At 42.2% G+C, this 27,605-nt stretch overlaps 1 protein-coding gene across 1 annotated transcript in view; it reads left to right on the forward strand.

Moving 5' to 3' along the window:
• bcl9 (BCL9 transcription coactivator) overlaps positions 1-27,605 on the forward strand; it is a 253,735-nt gene that overhangs the window by 164,425 nt on the left and 61,705 nt on the right. The window contains exon 7 of the mRNA XM_067986473.1: positions 12,411-14,682. Coding sequence (XP_067842574.1) covers positions 12,411-14,682 — 2,272 coding nt within the window. The remainder of the gene's footprint in view (positions 1-12,410; positions 14,683-27,605) is intronic.

Here is a 27,605-nt window from a genome sequence, read left to right on the forward strand (position 1 = left end):
ATTTGCCTGCATCATGATACCAGTACAGGTTCTCTGACAAGACAGTCACAGCCATTCTGTGCAGGAACAAAACACTTTGCAACTGGCTTACGCCTAGAAGGCAGCCAACGCGTTTCGGAATATCGCAGTCCAATTCCCGTGATTTTCCGACATGCACTGGTTATTTTTGGGGCCCTCAGAAAACTTACACTTGCATCCAACATCAACCAGAAATGCATTGGATGGCTCTTCCATTTGGGAGATGCTTGTTGTGCACTGTTCAATTCATTTACTTAGCTCCAAATATTAAATAAATAATTGAATGTGGGTACTTGCACTGAATCCATGGGAGTTGTGAATTTCAAACTGATAAAATTTAGATTTATCAGTGATTCATACACCTTGCTTTACTACTTCACATCTCTGTCCAGTGTTTCTCTACCTTCCTCTCCATTCCTCTGGCAATGCCTGCCCTCTCTTCCCAATTGGTAAAAGTAAAATTATTATACTTCCCCTTTCTGTGCTCCCCCCGCAGCTCGAAAAGAATAAAATAAGAAGTGCAACAAAGGAAAAGATACTGTCAGGTTTAATTGAGAACATAGCTCCTGCAAGTATCCCAGAGCAGGCTCAGATTTATTTTCGAACACATTAAGCGGAATTTAACTGGAAGGAGGATTTGGGCGGTTGATGGGCTGGGCGAGCGCCAAACGTGCCCGACGTCGACAGCGTGAGGCCCGGGATATCTAACTCTGCCCACCCGAAACAGATAGAAAGCAGCAGCTGACCAGTGGGCGGGAGTGGAAGTTCAGGCGGCAGGAGGCCTCCAGCTGGCACCAAAGGAAGGCTTGTCAGCAAGAAGGTAAGTGGCGGGGAAAGGATTTCGGGAGGATCTCGCGGGACAGAAGGAGCAGGTGAGAAGCTTGGAGCAAGGGAGGCCTAAAGTTTTCTTCACTCAGAGGATAGTAGGTCTGTGGAATTTGCTGCCCCAGGAAGCTGTGGAAGCTATAGCATTAAATAAATTTAAAACAGAAATAGACAGTTTCCTAGAAGTAAAGGGAATTAGGGGTTATGGGGAGCGGGCAGGAAATTGGACATGAATTTAGATTTGAGGTTAGGATCAGATCAGCCATGATCTTATTGAATGGCGGAGCAGGCTCGAGGGGCCGATTGGCCTACTCCTGCTCCTATTTCTTATGTTCCTTATGGGTCCCGGAAAAGCACTGCAGCGCCTCCTGGCTCAGGTCAAGGAAAGTAAAAAAAAACCCGCCTTAATTGGCCTCTTCTCGCTGTCGTCACCTGACGTCACAAGGTCATAGATCCCTGGTCTGCATATTTAAAGAAGGACCCCACCTGTTTCAAGTGGATGCCTTTACCATCTGATCAGAAGAGCAGGTTAAAATCAAGCTTTTTGGGGCAGCAGAATATTTTAACTTGAATTTTAACATCTTTTTTAACAGAATATTTTAATTGCCTGGATAATAAGAGTCTAAATGGGGTAGAGGAGTAAAGGAATCTAGGGGTACAAATACGGAAATCACTAAAAGTAGCGACGCAGGTTAATCAGGCCATATAAAAAACAAACAAAGCAATGGGGTTCTTTTCTAGAGGGATAGAATTGAAAAGCAGAGAAGTTATATTAAACTTATATAGAACCTTAGATAGACCACACTTAGAGTACTGTGCACAGTTCTGATCTGCATATTATAACAAGGATATGGAGGCACTGGAGAAGCTGCAAAAAAGATTCACAAGGATGGTACCAGAATTGAGAGGATATTCTTATCAGGAAAGGCTGAACAGACTGGGGCTCTTTACTCTAGGAAAGAGAAGACGGACGAGTGACCTAATAGAGGTCTTTCAAATTATGAAGGGGTTTGATAAGGTAGACATAGAGGAAACGTTTCCACTTGTGGGGGAGACCAAAACTAAAGGCTATAAATATAAGATCATAACCAATAAATCCAGTAGGGAATTCGGGAGAAACTTCTTTATCCAAAGATTGGTAAGAATGTAGAACAAGGAGTAGTTGAGGCGAATAGCTTAGATGCATTTAAGAGGAAGCTAGATAAGCACATGAGGAGTCAAAGAATAGAAGGATATGCTGATAGGGTTAGATGAAGAGGGGTGGGAGGAAGCTTTTGTGGAGCATAAACACTGGCATAGACCGGTTGGGCCAAATGGCCTGTTTCCATGCTGTAGACTCTATGTAATTCTATGTAATATATAACTGCCCGCCAGATTTCCGCCAGGCAGATAGGCTTAAAATCAACCCGACTGCAAGTGTTTAGCAATGTACAGGAAAGATGTGGAATATAAGGAGGATGCTTACACTAAGGTTGAAAACTATGGGGCTGATTTTCCTGTGTTTTGTGCTCAAAAAACACTTATTCTCCAGGCATAAGGAGGAAAGAGTGGCAGGGTTCCCTGGCGCCTGGGTCTCTGCCACCTTTGTATTACAGGGGGATTTCCTCGGAGGCAAAACCTGCTCCTGCTGAGCATCGAGCCTATGAGAATGATCTGAGCTCAGATTTAGGTCATGTCCACTGGAGCGCACTTTGCATACAGACTGCATAACTTATGCACAGAGTCAGAGGGCAGAAAATCAATCCTTATAACTCCTATTAGCCTACAAATTACTGTTTGTGGTATTGGCAAATTCTCTTTCTGCTTTTTAACAAAAGTGCCACCTCATCTTTCAATGGGTGAGTACATTTGTTAAACTGCCAGAGCAAGGAATATCATACAGATGTGTTAAACGTTTCTGCACGAATGCCACAAGCAGTCATTTCCAGGACCCTCGGTCTGTATGATTTAAAGTATCAATATTTTAGTTTTATGCATGACTTTTCTCCCCACAAGGTGGTGGTTTATCAGATTTAAAAAGGTGACACATATACCTGTTGAAGAAGATGGGCAACTCTGGACTAAGGCGAAGGCTGTATTATTTGTGAGCTTGTCAACTGGAGAGCTTCCTGTCTAGTTTGAGTGTAGTATTAAGGCTGGCTGCTCACAATTTTGTAATGCGTCAAATCACTGTGAAACTTGAAAATGTTCTCCAGCTAATAGTTTTTCTTTTGTTGAGTGTAGTAATTTAGGAAGGACCATTGATTTAGAAATGTGCTGTACCTCCTAGTGTTATGACTGTATCATGATCATGATCGTGATCTCAGACAGGTCATTTGGGAGTAGGAGAAACTATTTAGAGGTGAGGGAAAGATGGGTCTACTGTCCTTGGGTAAAGCATGGAACCTTCATCATTTGCCTTAATAGAAGAGACTCCCTCCTGGCAGATAATAGAAGCTGGTGGATAATCGAGAGTTTCCACGTTATTGTATGCTGCCGGCTGCACTGCCTTTGCTCATCCGCATGTCTTGGTGCTCTTCAGCACCGTGCAACTTCATAATTCTACCAGCAGGATCACTAGATGCTACAGCAACTGCTCAGTCAGTTGATCTGCTAGCTCACGGCCAGCAACTGCACTCAGTACAGAAGCTCCTTGTAACCTGGTGAAATGGACAGACATGTGGCAGATGAAATGTAAGTGTGAAGTGATGTATTTTGGAAGGAAGAATGAGGAGAGGCAATATAAATTAAATGGTACAATTTTAAAGTGGTTGTAGGAACAGAGATACCTGGGGGTTCACACATAAATCTTTGAAGGTGGCAGGACAAGTTGATAAACAGGCTGTTAAACACACATACGGGATCCTAGAGGCGTTGGGCTAGAAATTGGGCCATGTAGCGGCCGTTGGTTCGGTGCTACGTGGCCTCCCGAACATCCAAGATGGTGTCATAGAAGCGCTCGCACACTTCTCGCGTGATGTGCGCCAGATGTCATCTTGGTAAATGGTTTAGCGAACACGCAAATAACGAACGCCGGCAGCATGTAAAGTAGAGAGAATATGCGTTTGATCAGTGTGCAACGCTGATTTAAAGTGATAGACACACCATTTTGGGACTTAACGCTCCACTCAACACACTGTCTTAACCATGACCATCTGAACATGTCTTAGAGTGCTTGGAGAACCCCCCACCAGCACTATTTAAAGGGACCATATAGGATTTACAAGTTAGTTGCCAGATTATTGCTTCTGGCTGCTGATGCATTTGTAACAGTTTTTAGAGGTCTCCTATACTAGAATACTAGGACGAGGGGACATAGCCTAATATTTAGAGCCAGGACGTGCAGGAGTGAAGTTAGGAAACACTTCTACACGCAAAGGGTGGGAGAAATTTGGAATGCTCTCCTGCAGACGGCAGTTGATGCTCGCTCAATTGTGAATTTTAAATCTGAAATTGATAGATTTCTGTGAACCAGGGTATTAAGAGATATGGGGCTAAGGTGGGTATATAGAGTTAGGTTACAGATCGACCATGATCTCATTGAATGGCAGAACAGGCTCGAGGGGCAAAGGCCACTTCCACTTGCTGCCTCCCGTTATGCGCCACCTTCTCCTGCAAGAAAGCAGAACGTGTGTCCAGGTGATGTGCCTGTCATGGTTGAATAGCTGCCAGTCTGTGTGGCCTGTGAGTTGTGGGTGGGCAGCTTGCAACAATGGTAATGTGTAAGGGTGAGAGGAAGCATCTGATTGGAAGTGTTGAGTACTGATTGAGAGAGTTTGTTGGTAGGTGGGTGCGTAGAGCAATGGATGTGGCTAGTGGTGCAGCTGATAGGTGATGCCACTTGACAGTTGACCTCACTCACCTTGACCACTCATGCCAAAGCATTGAACTTCTTCCTGCATTGCATCCATGTTCGTGGTACTATGCACCTGGCATTAACTGCGTCCCCTACTGCCTCCCACTGCCTTTTGAGCTTATGTCTGGAGGGCCTCTTGTACCTCCCCAACCCCCCCCCCCACCCCGCGGATATAGGAAGGCCCTCCTTCTCTCCACCTCTTGCACCAAGGCCTCTAGTGCGGTCTCCTGCAGGCCTTGGACCAACTCGGACCGGCAGATTGGTGAGGTCTGTAATTCAGATTGGAGAATGTGGGATTTAGTAGTGTGCAACCTTTATTCAATGTTTTACCATAACTCAACAGTTTTTAAACATAGGGATGGGACCTGCATCTGTGTTTTAGGTGTGCGATGTCTGATCTTCATGCAGACTCCATGCAGACAGCAGACTGTTAGTTTTAGCAAATAACAGGTACCGGCTACCTTTAAGAGATTTTGGCAGGTTGTCAGATGGCTGCCTTTAAGGGATTGGTGCTCCCCCTGCAGATGAAAAGTGGAAATGTCCTTGAAACCTCGTGTCAACGCTGATTTGTAACGCTGCTTTCAGGTAAGTACTGAGGCCAGATGAATGTCTCGTCCTGCCTGCTAAGAGACCACCAGTTAACTGCGGATCATGATACCCGTGCCTGGTTTCCGGCCCTATCCAATTTAACCCTCCAAGAGTTCAAAAGCATGGAAGTTACTCTAAACCATTATAAATCATTAGTTAGGCCTCAGCTGGAGTATTGTGTCCAAATCTGGGCAGCATATGTTAGGAACAATGCCGAGGCCTTGGAGAGAGTGCAGAGGAGATTTACTAGAATGATACCAGGGATGAGGAGAGACTAAAGAAGCTGGGATGGTTCTCCTTAGAGCAGAGATGGTTAAGGGGAGATTTAATTCAGGTGTTCAAAATTATGAAGGGTTTTGATGCAGTAAATAAGGAGAAACTGTTTCCACTGGCTGGTGGGTCAGTAACCAGAGGTCACAGATTTAATATAATTGGAAAAAGACATAGGGTAGATGAGGTAGTGAAGACAGAAATTCTGGAGTCATTCAAGAAGGAGTTGGACGCTGTGATGGGAGTGGTGGGGGAAGGGGAAATTGTAGGTTTCTGTGGCAGGGTGGGCTGAATGACCTCCATCTTAATTACATAGAATTACATAGCATTTACAGCACAGAAACAGGCCTATGCCAGTGCTTATGCTCCACTGGAGCCTCCTCCCACTTTATTTACTTCATTTCACCCAATCAACATATCCTTTTACTCCTTTCTCCCTCATGTACTTATCTAGCTTCCCCTTAAATGCATCTATGCTATTAGCCACAACCACTTCATGTGGTAACGGGTTCCACATTCTCACAACTATCTGAGTAAAGAAGTTTCTCCTCAATTCCTAATTAGATTTATTAGTGACTATCTTATATTTATGACCCCTGGTTCTGGACTCTCCCACAAGTGGATTCATCTTTTCTACGTTTACCCTTTTGCAAAAAAAAAACACTGAAATGGCTTAATGGTCGATAAAAAAAAATTGAAATTATTTTCTTAAAAGGTTCATAATGAAACTATATGAAAAGCAATAATGCTGCTGAACTGTAAAGCTTTCAAGTTTAAAGTAACACTAACCTTTCTTTCCTGTAGAGCACAGGTTTAAAATCAGAATTCATAATTAGCTGCCTGGTTTTTGAATGGAGTTTTTGAGTAGCCTGAACAGCAGAGATTTTAGACCTTGGCAAAAGTAGGATGCGGGGCGGGGGGGGGGGGGGGGGGGGAAGGGGGGTTAACTTCTATTTTATTCATAATTTTAAAGACCTCTATCAGTTCACCACTCAGTCTTATCTTTTCGAGAAACGTGAACCCCGGTTTGTTCAGTCTTTCCTGATAGTTGTACCCTCTCAGTTCTGGTATCATCCATGTAAATCTTTTTAATACTTTCTCCGGTGCTTCTATATCTTTCTTGTAATATGTAGACCATAACTGACTACTAGTATTGTAAGCATTGTATAACCAAGTTTCTATATCAATTTAACATAACTTCTATGCTTTTGAATTCTATTCCTTTAGAAATGAACCCCAGTGCTTTGCACTTTGTATGGCTTTGTCAACCAGCGATGCTACTTTTGATGATTAGTGTATCTGTACCCTGAGATCCCTTTGTGCCTTGACCCCATTTTATCTCTTATTTTCCAAGGAGTAGATGGACTCCTTATTTCCCTTACCAAAATGTACCACCTCACACTTACCTATATAGAAATTCATTGGTCATTTATACGCCCATTCTGCAAGTTTGTTAACGTCTTCTTGTATTTAGTCATGGTCCTCCTCAGTTCTAACTGGTTTGATAGGGTAGATATAGAGAAGATGTTGTGGAGGAGTTCAAAACTAGGGGTCATAAATATGAGATAATTACAAATAAATCCAATAAGGAATTCAAGAGAAACTTCTTTTCCCAAAGAATGGTTAGAATGTGGAACATGCCACCACATGGAGTAGTTGTGGCGAATAACATAGTACCATTTAAGGGGAAGCTAGAAAAGTACATGAGGGAGAAAGGAATAGAAGGATATAGTGATAGGTTTAGATGAAGTGGGATGGGAGGAGACTCGCTTGGAGCATAAACACAGGCATAGACCAATTGGGACGAATGATAGAGTGATAGATTGGTTACAGCACAGAAGGAGGAAATTCGGCCCATCGAGCCCATGCCAGTTCTATGTAAGAGCAATCCAGTTAGTCCCATTTCCCTGTTCTTTCCCCGTAGCTCTGCAAATTTTTTCCCTTCAAGTATTTATCCAAGTACTCGCTGCATAAAAAAGTTTTTCCTCATGTTACCTTTGGTTCTTTTGCTAATCACCTCAAAACTGTATCCTCTGGTTCTTGACCCTTCCGCCAGTGGAAACAGTTTCTCTTTATTTACTTTATCTAAATCCTTCATGATTTTGAACAGTTCTATCAAATCTCCACTTAACTTTCTCTGTTCTAAGGAGAACAACCCCAGCTTTTCCAGTTTATCTACGTAACTGAAGTCCCTCATCCCTTGAACCAATCTAGTAAATCTTTTCTGCACCCTCTCTAAGGCCTTCACATCCTTCCTAAAGTGCGGTGCCCAGATTTGGACACAATATTCCAGTTGTGGCTGAACCAGTGTTTTATAAAGGTTCAACACGACTTCCTTACTTTTGTACTCTGTGCCTCTATTTATAAAGCCCATGATCCATATACTTTTTTAACTGCTATCTGAACCTGTCCTGCCACCTTCAAAGGTTTGTGCACGTATACCCCCAGGTCTCTCTGTTCCTGCACCCCCTTTAGAATTGTACCATTTAGTTTATATTGCCTCTCCTCGTTCTTCCTGCCAAAATATATCACTTTGCACTTCTCTGCGTTGAATTTCATCTGCCATGTGTTCGCCCATTCCACCAGCCTGTCTATGTCTTCTTGAAGTATATCACTATCCTCCTCACTGTTTACTACACTTCCAAGTTTTGTGTCATCTGCAATTTTGAAATTGTGCCCTACACAACCAGTCGAAGTCATTAATATAATCAAAAAAAGCAGTGGTCCTGGTACTGACTCCTGGGGAACACCACTGTATACCTTCCTCCAGTCCGAAAAACAACCATTCACCACTACTCCCTGTGTCCTGTCACTTATCCAATTTTGTATCCATGCTGCCACTGCCTTTTATTCCGTGGGCTTCAGTTTTGCTGACAAGTCTATTATGTGGCACTTTATCAAACGCCTTTTGAAAGTCCATATACACAACATCAACCGTATTGCCCTCATCAATCCTCTCTGTTACCTCATCAAAAAACTCAATCAAGTTAGCTAAACATGATTTGCCTTTAGCAATCCACACTTGTCCAAGTGACTATTAATTTTGTCCTGGATTATCGTTTCTAAATGCTTCCCCACCACTGAGATTAAACTGACTGGCCTGTAGTTGCCGGGTTTATATTTGTACCCTTTTTTGAACAAGGGTGAAACATTTGCAATTCTCCAGTCCTCTGGCACCAACCCCATATCTAAGGAGGATTGGAAGATTATGGCCAGCCCCTTTGCAATTTCCATCCTTACTTCCCTCAGCAACCTAGGATGCCTCCCTTCTGGACCGGGTGACTTATCTGCTTTAAGTATAGCCAGCCTTTCTAGTACCTCCTCTTTATCAATTTTTAGCCCATCCAGTATCTCAGTTACCTCTTTTACTGTGACTTCGGCAGCATCTTCTTCCTTGGTAAAGTCAGATGCAAAGTACTCATTTAGTACCTCAGCCATACCCTCTGCCTCCATGAATAGATCTCCTTTTTGGTCCTGAATCAGCCCCACCCTTCCTCTTACTACCCGTTTACTATTTATATGTCTATAAAAGAATGGCTTGTTTCTGTGCTGTAATTTTTATGTAATTCCATATCATATTAGATTGGATAGGTGAGTGAAGCAAAAGGGAATGAAGGGATATGGGAACTGGGTGGGTTAAATGTGATTGGGATTATTTGCCAAATGGTCTGTTTTTGTGTTGAAACTTCAATGTATATAACTCAGCATTCTGTTTGCTTTGCTATTATTGTGGGCTGCCAAGAGGTGGCCCAGTTAATTGTCACTTCGAAAAATATGCATTAATAAATGACAGCCGGCACGGATTTGTCAAAGGCAAATCGTGTTTGACTAACTCAATTGAGTTCTTTGATGAAGTAATGGAGATGGTTCATGAAGGTGGTGTGGGGATGTTGTGTATTTGGACGTTCAAAAGGTGTTTAATAAAGTACCACATAATAGACTGTTAGCAAAATTGAAGCATACATACCAAATTGACTAATAGACAGAAAGCAGAGAGTAATGTTGAATGGTTGTTTTTCAGACTGGAGAGAAGTATACAGTGGTGTCCCCCAGGGGTCGGTATTAGGACCACTACTCTTCTTCATGTATATTAATGACCTGGACTTGGGTGTACAGGGCATAATTTTAAAGTTTGAAAATAACATGAAACTCGGAAATGTAGTGAGGAGGATTGTAGCAGACATTAGGAGGACATACAAAGACTGGTGAAATGGGAAGATGAAATTTAATGCAGAGAAGTGTGTAGTGATACATTTTGTTAGAAGAATGAGGAAAGGCAATATAAATGAAATGGTACAATTTTAAAGGGGGTGCAGGAACAGAGAGACCTGGGGGTGTACGTACACAAATCTTTGAAGGTTGCAGGGCAAGTTGAAAAGGCTGTTAAAAAAGCATACGGGATCCTTGGCTTTATAAATAGAGGCATAGAGTACACAAGCAAGGAAGTTATGCCAAACCTTTATAAATCACTGGTTAGGCCCCAGCTGGTGTCTTGTGTCTAATTCTGGACAACACACTTTAGGAACAGTGCCAAGGCCTTGGAAAGGGTGCAGAGGAGATTTATTAGAATGGTACCAGGGATGTAGGATTTCAGTTATGTGGAGAGACTAGAGGAGCTGAGGTTCTCCTTAGAGCAGAGAAGGTTAAGGGGAGATTTAATAGAGGTGTTCAAAATCATGAAGGGTTTCAATAGAGTTAATGAGGAGAAACTGTTTCCAGTGGCAGAAGGGTTGGTAACCAGAGGACACATATTTAAGGTAATTGGCAAAAGAACCAGAGGCGAGATGAGGAGAATTTTTTTTGCACAGCAAGTTGTTATGATCTGGAATGCACTGCCTGAAAGGGTGGTGGAAGCAGATTCAATAATAACTTTCAAAAGGAAATTGGATAAATACTTGAATGGGAACAGTTTTCAGGGCCATGGGGAAAGAGCAGGGTAATGGGACTAATTGGATAGCTCTTTCAAAGAGCCGGCACAGGCACGATGGGTTGAATGGCCTCCTTCTCTGCTGTATGATTCTATGAAATGGTTCTGCGCTTTCACAATGCAGACTACTCAATTCAAATTTGCTTAATTCAATTGATCTGATAATTCCAAATTTAGTTTAGTGCAAAATTTTCATTTTGCTGTGTTATTTATTTACATTGCTTAATTCAAATTGTTCAGTAATTCAAATTTTTTGTGTGAAAAGTGACTGAGTTTTCAGCAGTAAATAATCTACTAATTATACAGTATGTGCAATAGGAAATTCTTTTAGATAACTGGGAAACTATCCAGGTGGAAGGAAATTGTAAAGAATGGCCTGCACACAGAGGTCGGGAGTTCAGCTATTGGTACAATAAATACATTTAAGAATCAGTTAAACTAGAGTTAGTGATTTAATTCTGGATGCAATAAGGATCTGTGGTTGAGCAGGAATCATCAGGGTCTGGTCTTCAGGGTGAAAGAAGAAACGAAGATACCACTTAGTGGAAGGAAGATGTTGGAAGGATAAGCTTGAGTATTTCTTAATGGGGGGAATAAAGCATCCCTTGGAATTAGAGGAATATGAAGCCAGTTGACAATGTTAACATTATTGGCATCACACCAAGTGGAAACTGGCTCCAAGATGGAGCCAAGTGACTATAAAAATGCTCTGCACAAGCTATTCCTTTTAGGCTAAGTGGAGGAGTAGTTGTCATTTACATATTTGTTTATTTTCATATTGTAGTCTGTGCATTTTGGATTGTTGGAAATTAGTAAAAATGGCAATTAATGGATTACTTGTTGCCTATATTTACATTGGGAGTTTAAAGAATTAAGTTACAGAACTTTATTGTGAGACGCTAAAAGTTATTTTAAAATTACTTTAATTTCAAAGCTACTTTAATTGCTCTAGCTACTTTGTTGGATTTTACATTTTTCTTTAGGTTGTGGCAGTTTGGGTTTCTTGAAATATTCATGCTCAGTACAAATACCAGCTTTCATTAGCAAGCTCTTGTGCTGAATTAAACTGGAACAGTGTGCCCTTGGTGAACAAATAAACTGTTTGTTTTACAATTAGGATTTCCACTGCATTCCCATCCGTGCAGAAGAAAATTAATTCAGTCATGCCAGATGCTTTTTTAACAGACTGAACTACCAAACAGGGTTATTAAGATAAACATTCATGGAAGTCAGCAGTAATAACAAGTTGTTGAAATCAATCTAATTAACACAGTTCATGAAAAGGTTAAACAGATAAATAAGTCAATTGAGTTCCTTTGGATGCCTTTCTCTGCAGAATTTCAAACAAAAAAATAGACAAACATTCCTCAGAAAAGGAACAGCTGACCCCTACAGTCTTTCTCAGAATTATGTAGGTATCTTACCCGTGAAGTGAGACTTATCTCCTTCTCTGTTGTGTTTACGGAAAAACCTGTTTGATGTATCTAAAGTGTTCACTTCTTGTCCCCATAAAATATAAGGGGCAATTTTCTGACACACATGACTGGTGATGGAGCCTCATCCATCAGCTGGATGTATTGGGAATTCATAAGCAATGTGTCATTGATTTTTTGATATGCATAGCCAGTGGGTAATGCTTGGAAAATCAGTTCCACTGTCTCACCTTTTGAGAAGGCAGTTTGAGAAACGGAGGCACTATACTCAAGCAAACTCCATAACATGTACACAAAGGCATGCCAATGGTCACTTGTAATGTCTGAGTGCTATCCTTGGGCCTATTCCAATTAGATTATGTAATTGCTTTATAGCACCTTCATTGTTTCTATCACTTGAGAATGCCCAATGGTTATTTTCCTAGCACTTATACCTGTCAGTAATCAACTATATTCTTTTGACTGGCTTTGTTCTGATATACATAAATTCAGTTTCTCAAATTGTGTTTTATAGCAAAACAATCAAGTACCTGCTCACCGAATTGCTTCACAAAACTGTCAGCAATCATCTCCACAGACGCAAGAACAAAACCATCAGCAGACATCAAGAGTGCCACAGAACCAACCTCAGCAAGATGAAGGATCCAAACATGTTTGCTCCCATGGGACTGTTGGTCAGGAAAATGCAGGCATGGACAATAAAATGCATTCTGTTGGAAGTCCCCAAAGCTCTGCTCCATTATCTGTTGAGAATGCCTGTAGAAACTCTGCACCTAGCAACCAAACATCCACCCCTGTAGCACAAAATACTTATACACCAATTAGCAACTCAGAAGCTGAAACAAAGAGTGAGTCAAAAGGAACAGCACAACTGGCACCTGCAGATAGCATGTTGAAAATGGGAGAAAACCCAGAGGGTCTGTCTCAGGAACAGTTGGAGCACAGAGAGCGTTCATTACAGACACTGCGTGACATTCAGAGAATGCTTTTTCCTGAAAGTGAAAATTCAGGAGGTCCAAACAATTGCCCCCCGCTGAACACTGGGGGACTTGATGCTCCATCTAAAAAACCTGAAGGTCCTCTGCAGGCCATGATTTCACAATCACAAAGTATGGGAAAGCCACCTAGTTCTCGGTCAGAAGTTCAACCATTTGGGCCATCGGGTCATCGAGATGTTCTTTTCCAGCCTGGTGAAATGGGACCACCACAAAATGTAAGGAATTCACAGCCGGGGCAGGAGCACATGGATCACATGACTCCAGAACAACTAGCATGGTTGAAGCTGCAGCAGGAATTCTATGAAGAGAAACGAAGGAAACAAGAGCAGGCTGCTCAGCACAGAACGGTACAGGATATCATCATGCACCAGCATGGCCCAAGAGGTATGATAAGAGGGCCACCACCACCTTATCAAATAAATCCAGGAGAAGGATGGGTACCTGGAAGGCAAGAATCTTTTGATGGAATTAACCCTCCAAACTCCATGCATTCCAGAGGTCTAGCACCTCATCCAGGGGTTCCAGGAAATCAGTTACAAAGAATGCCTGGCTTCACAGGAATGTTAAATCCAGATATGGACATTCCTGGTGGCCCAAATCCAGTAGCAAGACGTGGTCTTACAGGTGTCAACTGGCCAGATGATATGCCAAAAATGCCAGATGGTAGAAACTTTTCTCATGGACCAGGCCTTTTTTGTGGGCCAATCCGAGGGGAGAGGTTCCCAAACCCTCAGAACATGCAAGATGATCTATTCCAGCATCAGTTGGCCGAAAAACAGCTAAGAATGTCTCCTGGAATGGGAATGGACAATGTAAGGCCAGGAATGGACATGAACAGAATGTTTCAATCACAAAGATATCTGGACCTTGCAAATGGCAACATCTTTCCAAGGTTACCAGGAGAAGGCATTTCAAGTCCCACCAGAATGGAATTTCCTGTTCCAAAAGGATTGCCATTGCAGTCAGGATCAGGCAGAGATTTGGAAATGGGAATGGTACCCACTAGCATGAACATGAATATGAATGTCAACATGAACCTGAATGTAAGAATGAGCTCCAACTCTCAGACTGTGTTGCAAAAACAAGGGCCTGGGAGAGGACACCATCACAATGTGAGTCCAGAAGATGGCATGAAGATGAGGCAATCAAACAATGTAGAAATGTTGGCTAACCAGCAGAAAATCTTGCCATCACAGTTCACCGATCAACCACAAGACTTCATTGGGTCACGACCTTTCCCTGGCATGCCTCAGGGACCAGGAGCAATGAGAAATCCAAGGAATCAGTTTGTGTCTGAACAATTAATTAATACGGGAGGCATTGCTAGACTAAGTCACATGTCACCTCTACCTCCAAATACGTCCAGTAATCCGAACACTCTCAATTCAATCCCCCCAGTTCAACAAAATCTTGGCCGTAAGCAATCTGATTTGAATGTTTCCAGTCAGGTGAACTCTCCAGGGATGAATCCTTTGAAGTCACCAACGATTAGACAGGTGCAGTCCCCAATGGTTGGTTCACCGTCAACTAACCTCAAGTCCCCACAAACACCATCTCAGCTTGCTGGCATTTTGTCTGGTCAAGCAGCTGCAGCATCCATCAAGTCTCCCCCTATCCTTGGGTCTGCAGCTGCTTCCCCAGTTCACCTCAAATCACCATCTCTTCCAGCTCCTTCACCTGGATGGACATCATCCCCTAAACCTCCACTTCAAAGTCCAGGGATCCAACAGAACAACAAACCCTCTCTTAATCTAACATCACCTGGCTTGATGGGAACCATGGAATCAGGTATTTGCTTTTCATTTCTCACCTATCTTCAAATTTTCAAATTGAAAATGGCAGAGTTAATACTTTTTTGTATTGACATTTGCACTCCTTGATCAATATTTGAGTTTGTTGTGCTCTAATTTTTCATACAATATGAAAACTGTATTTCTGAATAAACTGACATTGTAACATATTACAGTGGACAATAAACATCTGTTTAAGTTGAGATGAGACATTTTAGAGAATTCAAAAAAGATTAAGACAGCTATTACACTTCATTTTTTTTAAAAGACCAAAATTCGCTAGCAGAAATATCTTCAAACTTCTAACAGCTTTGGAACAGCAATCACCAAAATTATTTAACCTGTAAACAATTATTTATTCTAGTTGAATATACATGGATAGAAGATAATCTACACTGACCCGTATTTGCTTTGATTTGCAATGTGCCCTTTGAGCCCCTAGCTGTAAAAGCAGCCATTCTATGTGCTTCCAAGGGCTGAAAAATAAAGTTTGAATGATCGCTTGAGGTAAAAATTGATTGTTATTAAACACTAGTTGAATAATTGTGGGCATCAAGGCTATATCATAGAAGCTACATGGCTACTGGTTTTGGCATGAATTTTACACTGAAGTGAACTGGGTTACATGTCTTGATTCAGGTCAGATACACATGTGCTAAAATAATTCTATTCCAGTCAGCAGTAGGGTGTTCTGTTTATTTGGCGAATAACAGATGACTCAAGGAATATGTTTTGCAACCTGAAGCACAATGGAAAGATTGAAAAGGGATTACACAACTATCAAAACCACAATGGACACCCAACCAAATCTTCTACTATCAGCATAAATTTGTCCTTTCCGCAGCCATTCAGAATATTATTGTAGGTACAGCAGAGGGGGAGGCCATTCAGCCCATCATGCCTGTGCCGGCCCTTTGAAACAGCTATCTAATTAGTGCCTTGCCCCTGCACTTTCCCCATTGCCCTGTAAATTATTTACCTTCAAGTATTTATCCAATTCCCTTTTGAAAGTTACTATTGAATCTGCTTACACCACTTTTTCAGGCAGTGTATTCCAGATCATAACAACTCGCTGTGCAAAAAATGTTTCCTCATGCCGTCTCTGCTTCTTTTGCCAATCACTGTAAATCTGTATCCTCTGGTTACCGACCCTTCTACCGCTGGAAACAGTTTCTCCTTATTTACTCTCAAAACCGTTCATGATTTTGAACGCCTCTATATAATCTTCTCATAACCTTCTCTGCTCTAAGGAGAACTACCCCAGCTCCTCCAGTCTCTCACAAAACTGAAGTCCCTCATCCCTGGTACCATTCTAGTAAATATCTTCTGCTCCCTCTATAAGGCCTTGACATCTTTCCTAAAGTGTGGTGTTCAGAATTAGGCAATACTCCAGCTGAGGCCTAACCAGTGATTTATAAAGGTTTAGCATAACTTCCTTGCTTTTGTACTCTATGCCATTATTAATAAATCTGTATGCTTTTTTAACAGCCTTCTCAACTTGTCCTGCCACCTTCAAAGATTTGTGTACCTAAACCCCCAGGTCTCTCTGTTCCTGCACTCCTTTAAAATTGTACCATTTAGTTTATATTGCCTCTCCTCATTCTTCCTACCAAAATGCATCACTTCACACTTCTCTGCATTCATTTCATCTGCCATGTGTCTACCCATTTCACCAGTCTGTCTATGTCCTCCTGAAGTCTGTTACTATCCTCCACATTGTTTACTACATTTCCGAGTTTCGTGTCATCTGAAAACTTTGAAATTATACCCTCTATCCCCAAGTCCAGGTCATTAATATATATCAAAAAGATCTGTGGTTTGAATGCCGACCCCTGGGGAACACCACTGCATACTTCCCTCCAATCTGAAAAATTGCTTTCTGTCCTTTAGCCAATTTTGTAACCACGCTGCCACTGTCCCTTTAATCCCGTGGGCTTTAATTTTGTGAACAAGTGTGGTACATTATCAAATGCCTTTTGAAAGACCACATCATCATCAATCATACTACCCTCGTCAATCCTCTCCATTACTTCATCAAAGAACTCAATCAAGTTAGTCAAACATGACTTTCCTTTAACAAATCCATGCTGACTTTCATTTATTAGCCCATAATGTTCCAAGTGCCAATTAATTTTGTCACTGATTATTATCTCTATAAGTTTCCCCACCATCAATGTTAGGCTGATTGACCTGTAATTGCCAGGCTTATCACTCTCCTTTTTTGAACGGGGTGTAACATTTGCAATCCTCCAGTCCTCTAGCACTGCCCTGATATCTATGGAGTAACAGAAGATTGTGGCCAGAGCCTCTGCAATTTCCACCCTTACTTCCCTCACTAACCGAGGATGCATCCAATCTGGACCGGGAGACTTTTCTACTTTAAGTACTGACAATCTTTTAAGTACCTTTTCTTTATCTATTTTTATCTTATCCAATATCGCTACTGCCTCCTCCTTTACAGCTACATTGGCAGCATCCTCTTCTTTAGTGAAGACCGATGCGAAGTATTCATTTAGTATCTCAGCCATGCCCTCTGCCTCCACAAGAAGATCTCCTTTTTTGTCCCTAAACGGTCCCACCCGATATTCATCATAAGCCTCCTTTTTCTGTTTTGTTTTAATCTCTATATCTTTAATCATCCAGGGAGCTCTAGCTTTGCTGCCCTTCCTTTCCCCCTTGTTGGAATGTGTCTACTCTGTACCCAAACCAATGCATCCTTGAAGGGCTCCCATTATTCAATTACAGTTTTGCCTAACAATTTTTGATTCCAATCTACCTGGGCAAGATCCCTTTTTAATTCATTAAAATTAGCCATTTCACATTTGAATGTTCCTTGTCCTTTTCCATAACTATTCTAAACCTAATGATGTTATGATCACTGTTCCCCAAATGCTCCCCCACTGAAACATGCTCATGCACCACTTGCCCCACTTCATTCCCCAGACTAGATCCAGCACTGCTTCCTACATTGTTGAGCTGGAAACCCATTGATCAAGAAGTTCTGTTGTACACATTTCAAGAATTCCTCCCCTTCTTTGCCCTTTACACTGTTACTGTCCCAGTCTATATTGGGATAATTGAAGTCCCCCATTATCACTACTGTACAGTTCTTGCATCTTTCTGTAATTTGCCTGCATTATGTTGTGTTATGAACCTTTACGAAACAATGGTTTGGCCACAACTGGAGTATTGTATCCAGTTATGGGCACTGCACTTTTGTAAGGATGTGATGTCCTTAGAAAGGGTGCAAAAGAGATTTACTAGAATGGTTCCAGGGATGAAGGACTTCAGTTACGTGAATAGACTGGAGAAGCTGGGGTTGTTCTCCCTAGAGCAGAGAAGGTAGAGACGAGATTTGATAGAGGTATTCAAAATCATGAAGGGTCTAGACAGAGTAGATAGAGAGAAACTGTTCCTATTGGCAGAAGGGTCAAGAACCAGAGAACATAGATTTCAGGTGATTGGCAAAAGAACCAAAGATGACATGAGGAAAAACTTTTTATACAGCGAGTGGTTATGATCTGGAATCCACTGCCTGAGGGGGTGGTGGAGGCAGATTCAATCATGGTTTTCAAAAGGGAATTGGATAAGTACTTGAAGGGAAAAAATTTGCAGACCTACAGGGAAAGGGCGGGGGAGTGGGACTAGCTGGATTGCTCTTGCAGAGAGCCGGCATGGATTTGACAGGCCGAATGACCTCCTTCCGTGCTGTAACCATTCTATGATTCTATGATTCTATTTGCTTCTCTATCTCCTTCCCACTATTTGGTGGCCTATAGTATACACCCAGTAGCGTAATGGCTCCTCTATTGTTCTTAAAACTACCCAAATAAATTCTGTCTTTGACCCCTCAATTACATCACCCCTTTCCAGTGCTATAATAGTTTCTTTGATCAAAACTACCACCACCCTCCACTCCTTTCTTTCCTTCCCTATCTTTCCTGAATACCTATGGGTATTCATCATGCAACCAGATTTTGTAGGAAGCATTTATTATGTGAAGCTGTTTTACAATATCACTGTGCCACTGGATCACTGATGAATTGCAGCTGCAACCTGTGCTCTGGAGCCAAACTCAATAAACCTCCTTTTCCTTATTTCTTACCTCAGCAACTCAACCACTGCATCTGCAAACCGGAGTGTTCTTTCTTGGTGCTGCTCCATAATGTAAATTTTGCTTAAACTTGTGGCACCCCATTCCTTTGAAAGGTTGCTGCAGCCCTTTAAATTTCTGGAGCAGAGACAGATTCCTTGCCCCCAACTCTGTGAGCTCCCAGTATTTGATGGACTATATGCTAAGAACTCATGATGAATATCTACTTAGGGCCAACACCAGGAAAATTCATCAAGGTTGTCAGTAAGGAAACAGCAACTTGAAGGTAAATCAGTTTCAGTGCAGTGAGAGGCATTCAAGGTGGATATTCAAGGAGTTCAGAGTAAACATGTTCTTACAAAAAAAAGGGTGGGACTGCCAAATCTAGAGCCCCCTGGATGACAAGGAGCATACAGGGTAAGATAAGGCAAAAAAGGAAAGCTAATGTCAGACACCAAGCGCTCAATACTGCAGAAAGCCTAGAGAAGAATAGAAAGTGCAAGGGTGAAATTAAAAAGAAAATTAGGAAAGCAAAGAGAGGGCATGAAAAAGTACTGGCAAGTAAAATCAAGGAAAACCCAAAGATGTTTTATAAATACATAAAGAGCAAAAGGATAACTAAGGAAAGAGTAGGGCCTATTAGAGACCAAAAAGGTGGAGGCAGAAGATGTGGCTATGGTTTTTAATGAATACTTTGCATCCGTCTTCACAAAAGAGGGGGACGATGCAGAGATTGTAGTTAAGGTGGAGGAATGTGAAATATTGGATGGGATGAACATAGTGAGAGAAGAAGTAATAAGGGGTTTAGCATCTTTGAAAATAGATGAATCACCAGGCCCAGATGAAATGTATCCCAGGCTGTTAAAAGAAGCAAGGGAGGAAATAGCGGAGGCTCTGACTATCATTTTCCGATCCTCTCTGGCTACAGGTGTAGTGCTGGAGGATTGGAGGACTGCTAACGTTGTACCATTGTTTAAAAAGGGAGAAAAGGATAGATCTAGTAATTACAGGATGGTCAGTCTAACCTCGGTCGTGGGCAAATTATTGGAATCAATTCCAAGCGACAGTATAAACCGTCATTTAGAAAGGCACAGATTAATCAAGGGCAATCAATATGGATTTGTTAAGGGAAGGTTGTGTCTGACTAACCTGATTGAATTTTTTGAGGAGGTAACAAGAAGGGTCGATGAGGTAGATGATGTCGTCTACGTGGATTTCAGCAAGGCTGTTGACAAGGTCCCACATGGCAGACTGGTCAAATATGCTAAAGCCCATGGGATCCATGGCAGGAAGCAAAGGGTAATTGTTGACGGGTGTTTTTGTGACTGGAAGGCTGTTTGCAGTGAGGTTCCACAGGGCTCAGTACTAGGTCCCTTGCTTTTTGTGGTATGTATCAATGATTTAGACTTAAATGTAGGGGGCATGATTAAGAAGTTTGCAGATGATACAAAAATTGGCTGTGCAGTTGATAGTGAGGAGGAAAGCTGTAGTCTGCAGGAAGATATCAATGGACTGGTCAGGTGGGCAGAAAAGTGGCAAATGGAATTCAATCTGGAGAAGTGTAAGGTAATGCATTTGGCGAGGTCAAACCAGGCAAGGGAATACACAATAAATGGGAGGATACTGAAAGGTGTCGAGGAAGAGAGGGACCTTAGAGTGCATGTCCACAGATCCCTGAAGGTAGCAGGACAGGTAGACAAGGTGGTTAAGAAGGCATACGGGATACTTTCCTTTATTAGCCGAGGCGTCGAATATAGTAGCAGGGAGGTTATGCTAGATCTGTATAAAACACTAGTTACTGCGTACAGTTCTGGCCACCACATTACAGGAAAGATGTGATTGCACTAGAGAGAGTACAGAGATTTACAAGGATATTGCCAGGACTGGAGAATTTTAGGTATGAGGAAAGATTGGATAGGCTGGGGTTATATTCTTTGGAATAGAGGCGATTTAATTGAGGTGTGTAAAATTATACGGGGTCGAGATAGAGTGGACAGGAAGGATCTATTTCCCTTAGCAGAGAAGTCAATAACCAGGGGGCATACATTTAAAGTAATTCGTAGAAGGATTAGAGGTGAGCTGAGGAAAAATGTTCTCACCCAGAGGGTGGTGGGGGGTCTGGAACACACTACCTGAAAGGGTGGTAGAGGCAGAAACCCTCATCGCATTTAAAAGGCACTTGGGTATACACTTGAAGTGTCATAATCTACAAGGCTATTGACCGAGTGCTGGAAAGTGGGATTAGGCTGGATAGCCCTATTTGGTTCGGCACAGACACAATGGGCCGAATGGCCTCCTTCTGTGCCGTACATTTTCTATGTTTCTATGTTTGTTCATGCACTACTTAGGTGAGTGAAAAGTCCACACTACAATGTCGCACATATAGAAAAACTACTCCTGTATTTCATTCACGTAATTTACATCATTGTGTTTGCTCATCACTGTCTAAACATCTTCACTGTAAGCTTGTAGTTATTGTGGCCTCATCAGTAGTAAAGTTGCACTCTGTGGCCTGCGCAGCAGTCTCATGTCATTGTGATATGGTGATACTAGAATTTCTGGTGACTTTGCACACACTCCTCGGTGTGTTCTTTAATGTGTTCTTGCCTCCCAAATCCATGCTCATCTTTCCCACAACACCATGTTTGAACCCATGTTTGATCAGGTTTCCATCCCTGCCACAGTACTGAAATGGCCCTTATCAAAATCACAAATGACATACTATGTGACTGACCATGGTAAACTATCTCTCTTCATCCTTCTCGACCTATCTGTAGCCTTTGACACGGTTGACCACACCATCCCCCTCCAAAGCCTCTCCTCCGTGACCAACTGAGTGGGACTGCCCTCACCTAGTTCCGTTCCTATCTATCCAGTCGTAGCCACAGAATCATCTGGCTTCCCATCCAGCTCCCACACCATTGCCTCTGGAGTCTCCCAAGTATCTAACCTAGGCCCCCTCCTATTTCTCATCTATATGCTGCCCCTTGGCCAAATCACAAAGTCAAGTTCCACATGTACGCTGACGACATGTCTACCTCTCTCAACCACTCTGAGGCCTTTGATTTATCACGCTGCTTGTCCGACATCTAGTATTGGATGAGCAGGCATTTCCTCCAACTTAATATTGGGAAGATCAAAGACATTATCTTCGGTTCCTGCCACAAACTCTGTTCCCTAGCGTCTGACTCCATCCTTCTCCCTGGCAACTGTCTGAGGCTGAACCAGACCGATCACAACCTTGGCATCCTATTTGACCTTGAGCTGAGCTTCCGACCCCATATCCACTCCATCACCAAGACTGCCCACTTCTACCTCTGTAACATCTGCTGCTGAAACCTCCATCCATGCCTTTGTCACATCTAGACTCGACTATTCCAATGCTCTCCTGGTCGGCCTCCCACCTTGCACCCTCCGTAAACTTGAGCTCATCCAAATCTCTGCTGCTCGTATTCTAACTCGCATCAAGTGCCGTTCACCCATCATCCCTTTGCTTGTTGACCTACATTGGCTCTTGGTCCAGCAACACTTTTAAAATTCACATCTTTGTTTTCAAATCTCTCCATGACCTCACCCCTCCTTATCTCTGTAATCTCCTCCAGCCCTACAACACTCCGAGATCTCTGTGCTCCTCCAATTCTGGCCTCTTGCGCATCCCCAATTTTCATTGCTCCACCATTGGCGGCCATGCCTTCAGCTTCCTAAGCCCTAAGCTCTGGAATTCCCTCCCTAAACCTCTCCACCTCTCTCCCTCTCTCTCCTGTTTTTAGATGCTCCTTAAAACCTACCTTTTTAACCAAGCTTTTGGTCACCTGTCCTAATATCTCCTTATGTCAAATTTTGCTTGATAACACTCCTGTGAAATGCCTTGGGATGTTAAAGGCACTACATAAATGCAAGTTGTTGTTGTTGTGATTCTGCTATAGTGGTCAAATTATTTCTCAAGCTGAGCACACGTACTCAACCATCAGGTGAATTGCTTAAGAAAAGTGTTTCATCAGTGACAGTGGTCTGGGTACACATTATGGCCTGGGTACAGTATCTGTACAGTGGCTCAAAGGATGAATGCTTGGTTATTCCTACAGTACCACTCCATAAGCTAATAGGGGTTAACTCAACTTTTTGTCTCTATGACCCGGGGGTAACCAATGCACTAAACAATCTGAATTCCTTCAGTTTTAATCAGAATCTACAGGCTTCATTTGCTTGTAACACTGTATATTAAGAATTTTATTAGTTCAAGCCTATTTGATGCCTACACCACTATTTCTTTGAAATGTTAATGTATGCAAGGTTGCTGACTGGGAGAAGTACAAACATGCATTATTTGTAATGGCTGGTCCATCAGGGGGACATGTGGAGAGAAATATAATTGATGGCTCAAAATTAACACTTGTGGTTATGAATGGGTTTCCTTTGCCATTAAGGCACCAGCATAGCTAATCATCAGTTTGGTTCAGAATGAGAAATGGACTCTGTGGTCCAGCTCCGAAATCACACAACACACATACAACAAATGTTGTATCAGGTAATCAAAAAGGACTTTCTTCCAGAATTTTTCAGAATATGTAAGTTGAAGAACCCCTGCAGATTGATTCAGTCTTTGTTTCCTAAGAATCTGTACTAACAGGTTCTTTGTTTTTGTGCTTCTGTGTAATTATCGTACTTGTAAATAAATCTGATTATTAGTTTTAATCCATATAATAGTCTGACAGTGTGGTAGTGACTGTTTTTCGCATTGAACAGGAGAATGTAGTGGGCATCCCACATGCATTCTACCATAATTAAAGGGTTAAATGACCATCATGGTACATTGCACCATTCACAGCTTGATTAAAGGTGCAGGTTTCTGTTCATATGAGACTTTGTCTGCTTATAGAATTTGCCTTTTGAGCATCGTTTAAAAGTGCTAGCAGAAGCCCTGAATTATAATGCCCTGATCAGACAGAATTTCTTCTCAGACTTCTACCAGTGAAAACATTTCTAGCAGGCCATCACCTTTGGCTGTGCTTTTCAGTTCTCTTCAAGCAACCACTTCCATATTAGAATCTAAATTCATAGAATCATAGAAGTTACAACATGGAAACAGGCCCTTCGGCCCAACATGTCCATGTCGCCCTGTTTATACCACTAAGCTAGTCCCAATTTCCTGCACTTGGCCCATATCCCTCGATACCCATCTTACCCATGTAACAGTCCAAATGCTTTTTAAAAGACAAAATTGTACCCGCCTCTACTACTGCCTCTGGCAGCTCGTTCCAGACACTCACCACCCTTTGAGTGAAAAAATTGCCCCTCTGGACCCTTTTGTATTTCTCCCCTCTCACCTTAAATCTATGCCCCCTCGTTATAGACTCCCCTACCTTTGGGAAAAGATTTTGACTATCTATCTAAATTGTTTTTTAATAATACATCATACAAAGATGGCTCAATGACCTAAGCATTGTACCGTCAAAATGAAAATTTAGGATCAGGTGTGTTGAAAGCAAATCAAAAATTGTACATACTTCCTCCAAATTATATATTTCACCCAACCAGCCCATTACTTCCCCAATGACTACCTTCTTAGTCATTCTTTTCCCATCCCCTTCATACAAATAAGGATAACAAGGAGACAAAGGAGAAACTCTCCGAAAGCTTGTGATTTTAAAATAAAACAGTTGGACTATAACCTGGTGTTGTAAGATTCCCTACATTTGTCAACCCCAGTCCATCACCGGCATCTCCACATCATTACAAATAAGGTTAAATGCTTTATACTCAGCGAGTTGTTATAATCTGGAATGCACTGCCTGAAAGGGTGGTGGAAGCAGATTCAATCTTAACAAGGACGAGAATACAAGGGGGTAGAAGTTGTGCTGTGGCTTTACAAAGCCTGGTTAGACTACACCAGGCCTGGTTAGACCACATCAGTTCTGGACACTGCACCTTAGGAAGGATGTATTGGCCTTGGGGAGAGCACAGTGTAGATTTACTAGAATGATACCTGGACTCCAAGGGTTAAATTACGAGAAGCGATTACACCAACTGGGGTTGTATTCTCTGGAATTTAGACGATTAAGCGGTGATTTGATCAAAGTTTTCAAGATATTAAGGGGAACTGATAGGGCAGATAGAGAGAAACTATTTCCACTGGTTGGGGAGTCTAGGTCTACAGGACATAGCCTAAAAATTAGAGCCAGGACTTTCAGGAGTGAAGAATCCCTGCGGTAGAAATTTGGAACTTTCTTCCGCAAATGGAAGTTAATGCTAGCTCAATTGTTAATTTTAAATCTGAGATTGATAGATTTTTGTTAACCAAAGGTATTAAGGGATATGGGGCTAAGGCGGGTATATGGAGTGAGGTCACAGGTCCACCATGATCTCATTGAATGGTGGAACAAGCTCGAGGGGCTAAATGGCCTACTCCTGTTCCTATCTTTCTATGTTCCTATGTAACTTTCAAAAACTAATTGGAAATATATTTGAAAAGGAAAGATTTGCAGGGTTACGGGGAAAAAGCGAGGGAGTGGGATTAATTAGATAGCTCTTTCAAAAAGCTAGCACAGGCATGCTGGTCCAAATGACCACCTACTGTGCTGTAAGATTCTATGATTCTACAAGCATGTCTCTCACTCTAACCATCACCCACCTACATCCACCCCAGTTCATATTGGCACTCCTCCCTCTAAGCTCCTTTTACCCCCTCCAGTTCATACTGCCACTCTTCTGCTCCCTCTCCCTCAGTTCACACTAAATTTTTAGCCTCCCTGCCCATCAGTCAGTTCATGCTTGCATCTTTTATTTGTTCTTCCATTCTTTGGCTACTCCCCGCTCCAACCTGCTGTGCGCAAAGAGTGAAACACTGCAGTGGACGAAAATTTTTTTAATGCTTTTGGGAGATCAGAAATCCCAATCTCACAAAGCTGCCATAAGAATTTCTACCCACACCAGCATTTCATTTCTGGAATGCGGGAGGTCAAAGTGGAAAGCGACCCTTATTTTTGGAGCCCCACATAATTAATGAATATATCTGCATACATGTGATTGGCTAACTCCGTGCTCAGGATTACTTTGGGTAACTGCACATTTCTTACCCTTAAAATGATATAATTGCAGACTTTTCTTTCCCTCCCAGAACTCCTCTTCTTATGTTAGATACTGATAAACTTGTAATATAATATCCCATATTATATAATGGAGACATTGGTTGATCACCCTTAGAAATTGCATGCAATTAAGATCAGATTTATCGTACAATGTGCGATTATGCTCAGTTCTTATGGGTCTCTGTATTCTAACTATGTCTCGGATCCCTGCCTCAACCAATATTCACACGTTCTGAAGATCCTCCTAGAATCATAGAATCATAGAATGGTTAAAGCACAGAAGGAGGCCATTCGGCCCCGTGAGCCCGTGTTGGCTCTCTGCAAGAGCAATCCAGCTAGTCCCACTCCCTTGCCCTTTCCCCGTAGACCCGCAATTTTTTTTCCTTCAAGTACTTATCCAATTCCCTTTAGAAAGCCATGATTGAATACATCTCCACCACCCTTTCAGGCAGCGCATTCCAAATCTTAACCACTCGCTGCATAAAAAAGTTTTTCCTCATGTCGCCTTTGATTCTTTTGCCAATTACCTTAAATCTATGTCCTCAGGGTATGACCCTTCTGCCAATGGGAACAGCTTCTCTCTATTTTCTCTGTCTAGACCCCTCATGATTTTGAACAACTCTATCAAATCTCCTCTCAATCTTCTCTGCTCTAAGGAGAACAACACCAGCTTCTCCAGTCTATCCACATAACTGAAGTCCCTCATCCCTGAACCATTCTAGTAAATCTTTTCAGCATCCTCTCTGAGGCCTTCACATCCTCCTAAAGTGCAGTGCCCAGAATTGGATGCAATACTCAGTTGTGGCCGAACCAGTGTTTTATAAAGGATCATCATAAGGTACTTGCTTTTGTACTCATGCCTCTATTTACAAAGCACCAAAACCCGTATGCTTTTTTAACTGCTTTCTCAATCTGCCCTGCCACCTTCAGTGATTTGTGCAACATACCTCCACATCTCTCTGTTCCTGCGCCCCCTTTAGGATTGTACCTTTTCTTTATATTGCCTCTCCTCGTTCTTCCTACCAAAATGTATCACTTCGCACTTCTCTGCATTAAATTTCATCTGTCACGTGTCTGCCCATTCCACCAGCCTGTCTATGTCCTCTTGAAGTCTATCACTATCCTCCTCACTGTTCACTACACTTCCAAGTTTTGTGTCATCGACAGATTTTGGAATTGTGCCCTATGCACCCAAGTCCAAGTCATTAATATGTATCAAGAAAAGCAGTGGCCCTAGTACTGACCCTGGGGAACACCACTGTATACCTTCCTCCAGTCTGAAAAACAACTGTTCACCATTACTCTCTGTTTCCTGTTTCCTGGATATGAATGTAAAAGGTATGATCAGTAAGCTCGCTGATGATACAAAAATTGGTAGGGTGGTAAATAGCGAGGAGGATAGCCTCAGTCTGCAGGACGATATAGATGGGTTGGTCAGATGGGCGGAACAGTGGCAAATGGAATTTAACCCGGAAAAGTGCGAGGTGATGCACTTTGGAGGGACTAACAAGGCAAGGGAATACACAATGAATGGGAGGACCCTAGGCAAGACAGAGGGTCAGAGGGATCTTGGTGTGCAAGTTCACAGATCCCTGAAGGCGGCGGAACAGGTAGATAAGGTGGTAAAGACGGCATATGGGATACTTGCCTTTATTAGCCGAGGCATAGAATATAAGAGCAAGGAGGTTATGATGGAGCTGTATAAAACACTGGTTAGGCCACAGCTGGAGTACTGTGTGC

This window comes from Heptranchias perlo, chromosome 6 (genome assembly GCF_035084215.1).
Source record: "Heptranchias perlo isolate sHepPer1 chromosome 6, sHepPer1.hap1, whole genome shotgun sequence".
Taxonomy (NCBI): Eukaryota; Metazoa; Chordata; class Chondrichthyes; order Hexanchiformes; family Hexanchidae; genus Heptranchias; species Heptranchias perlo.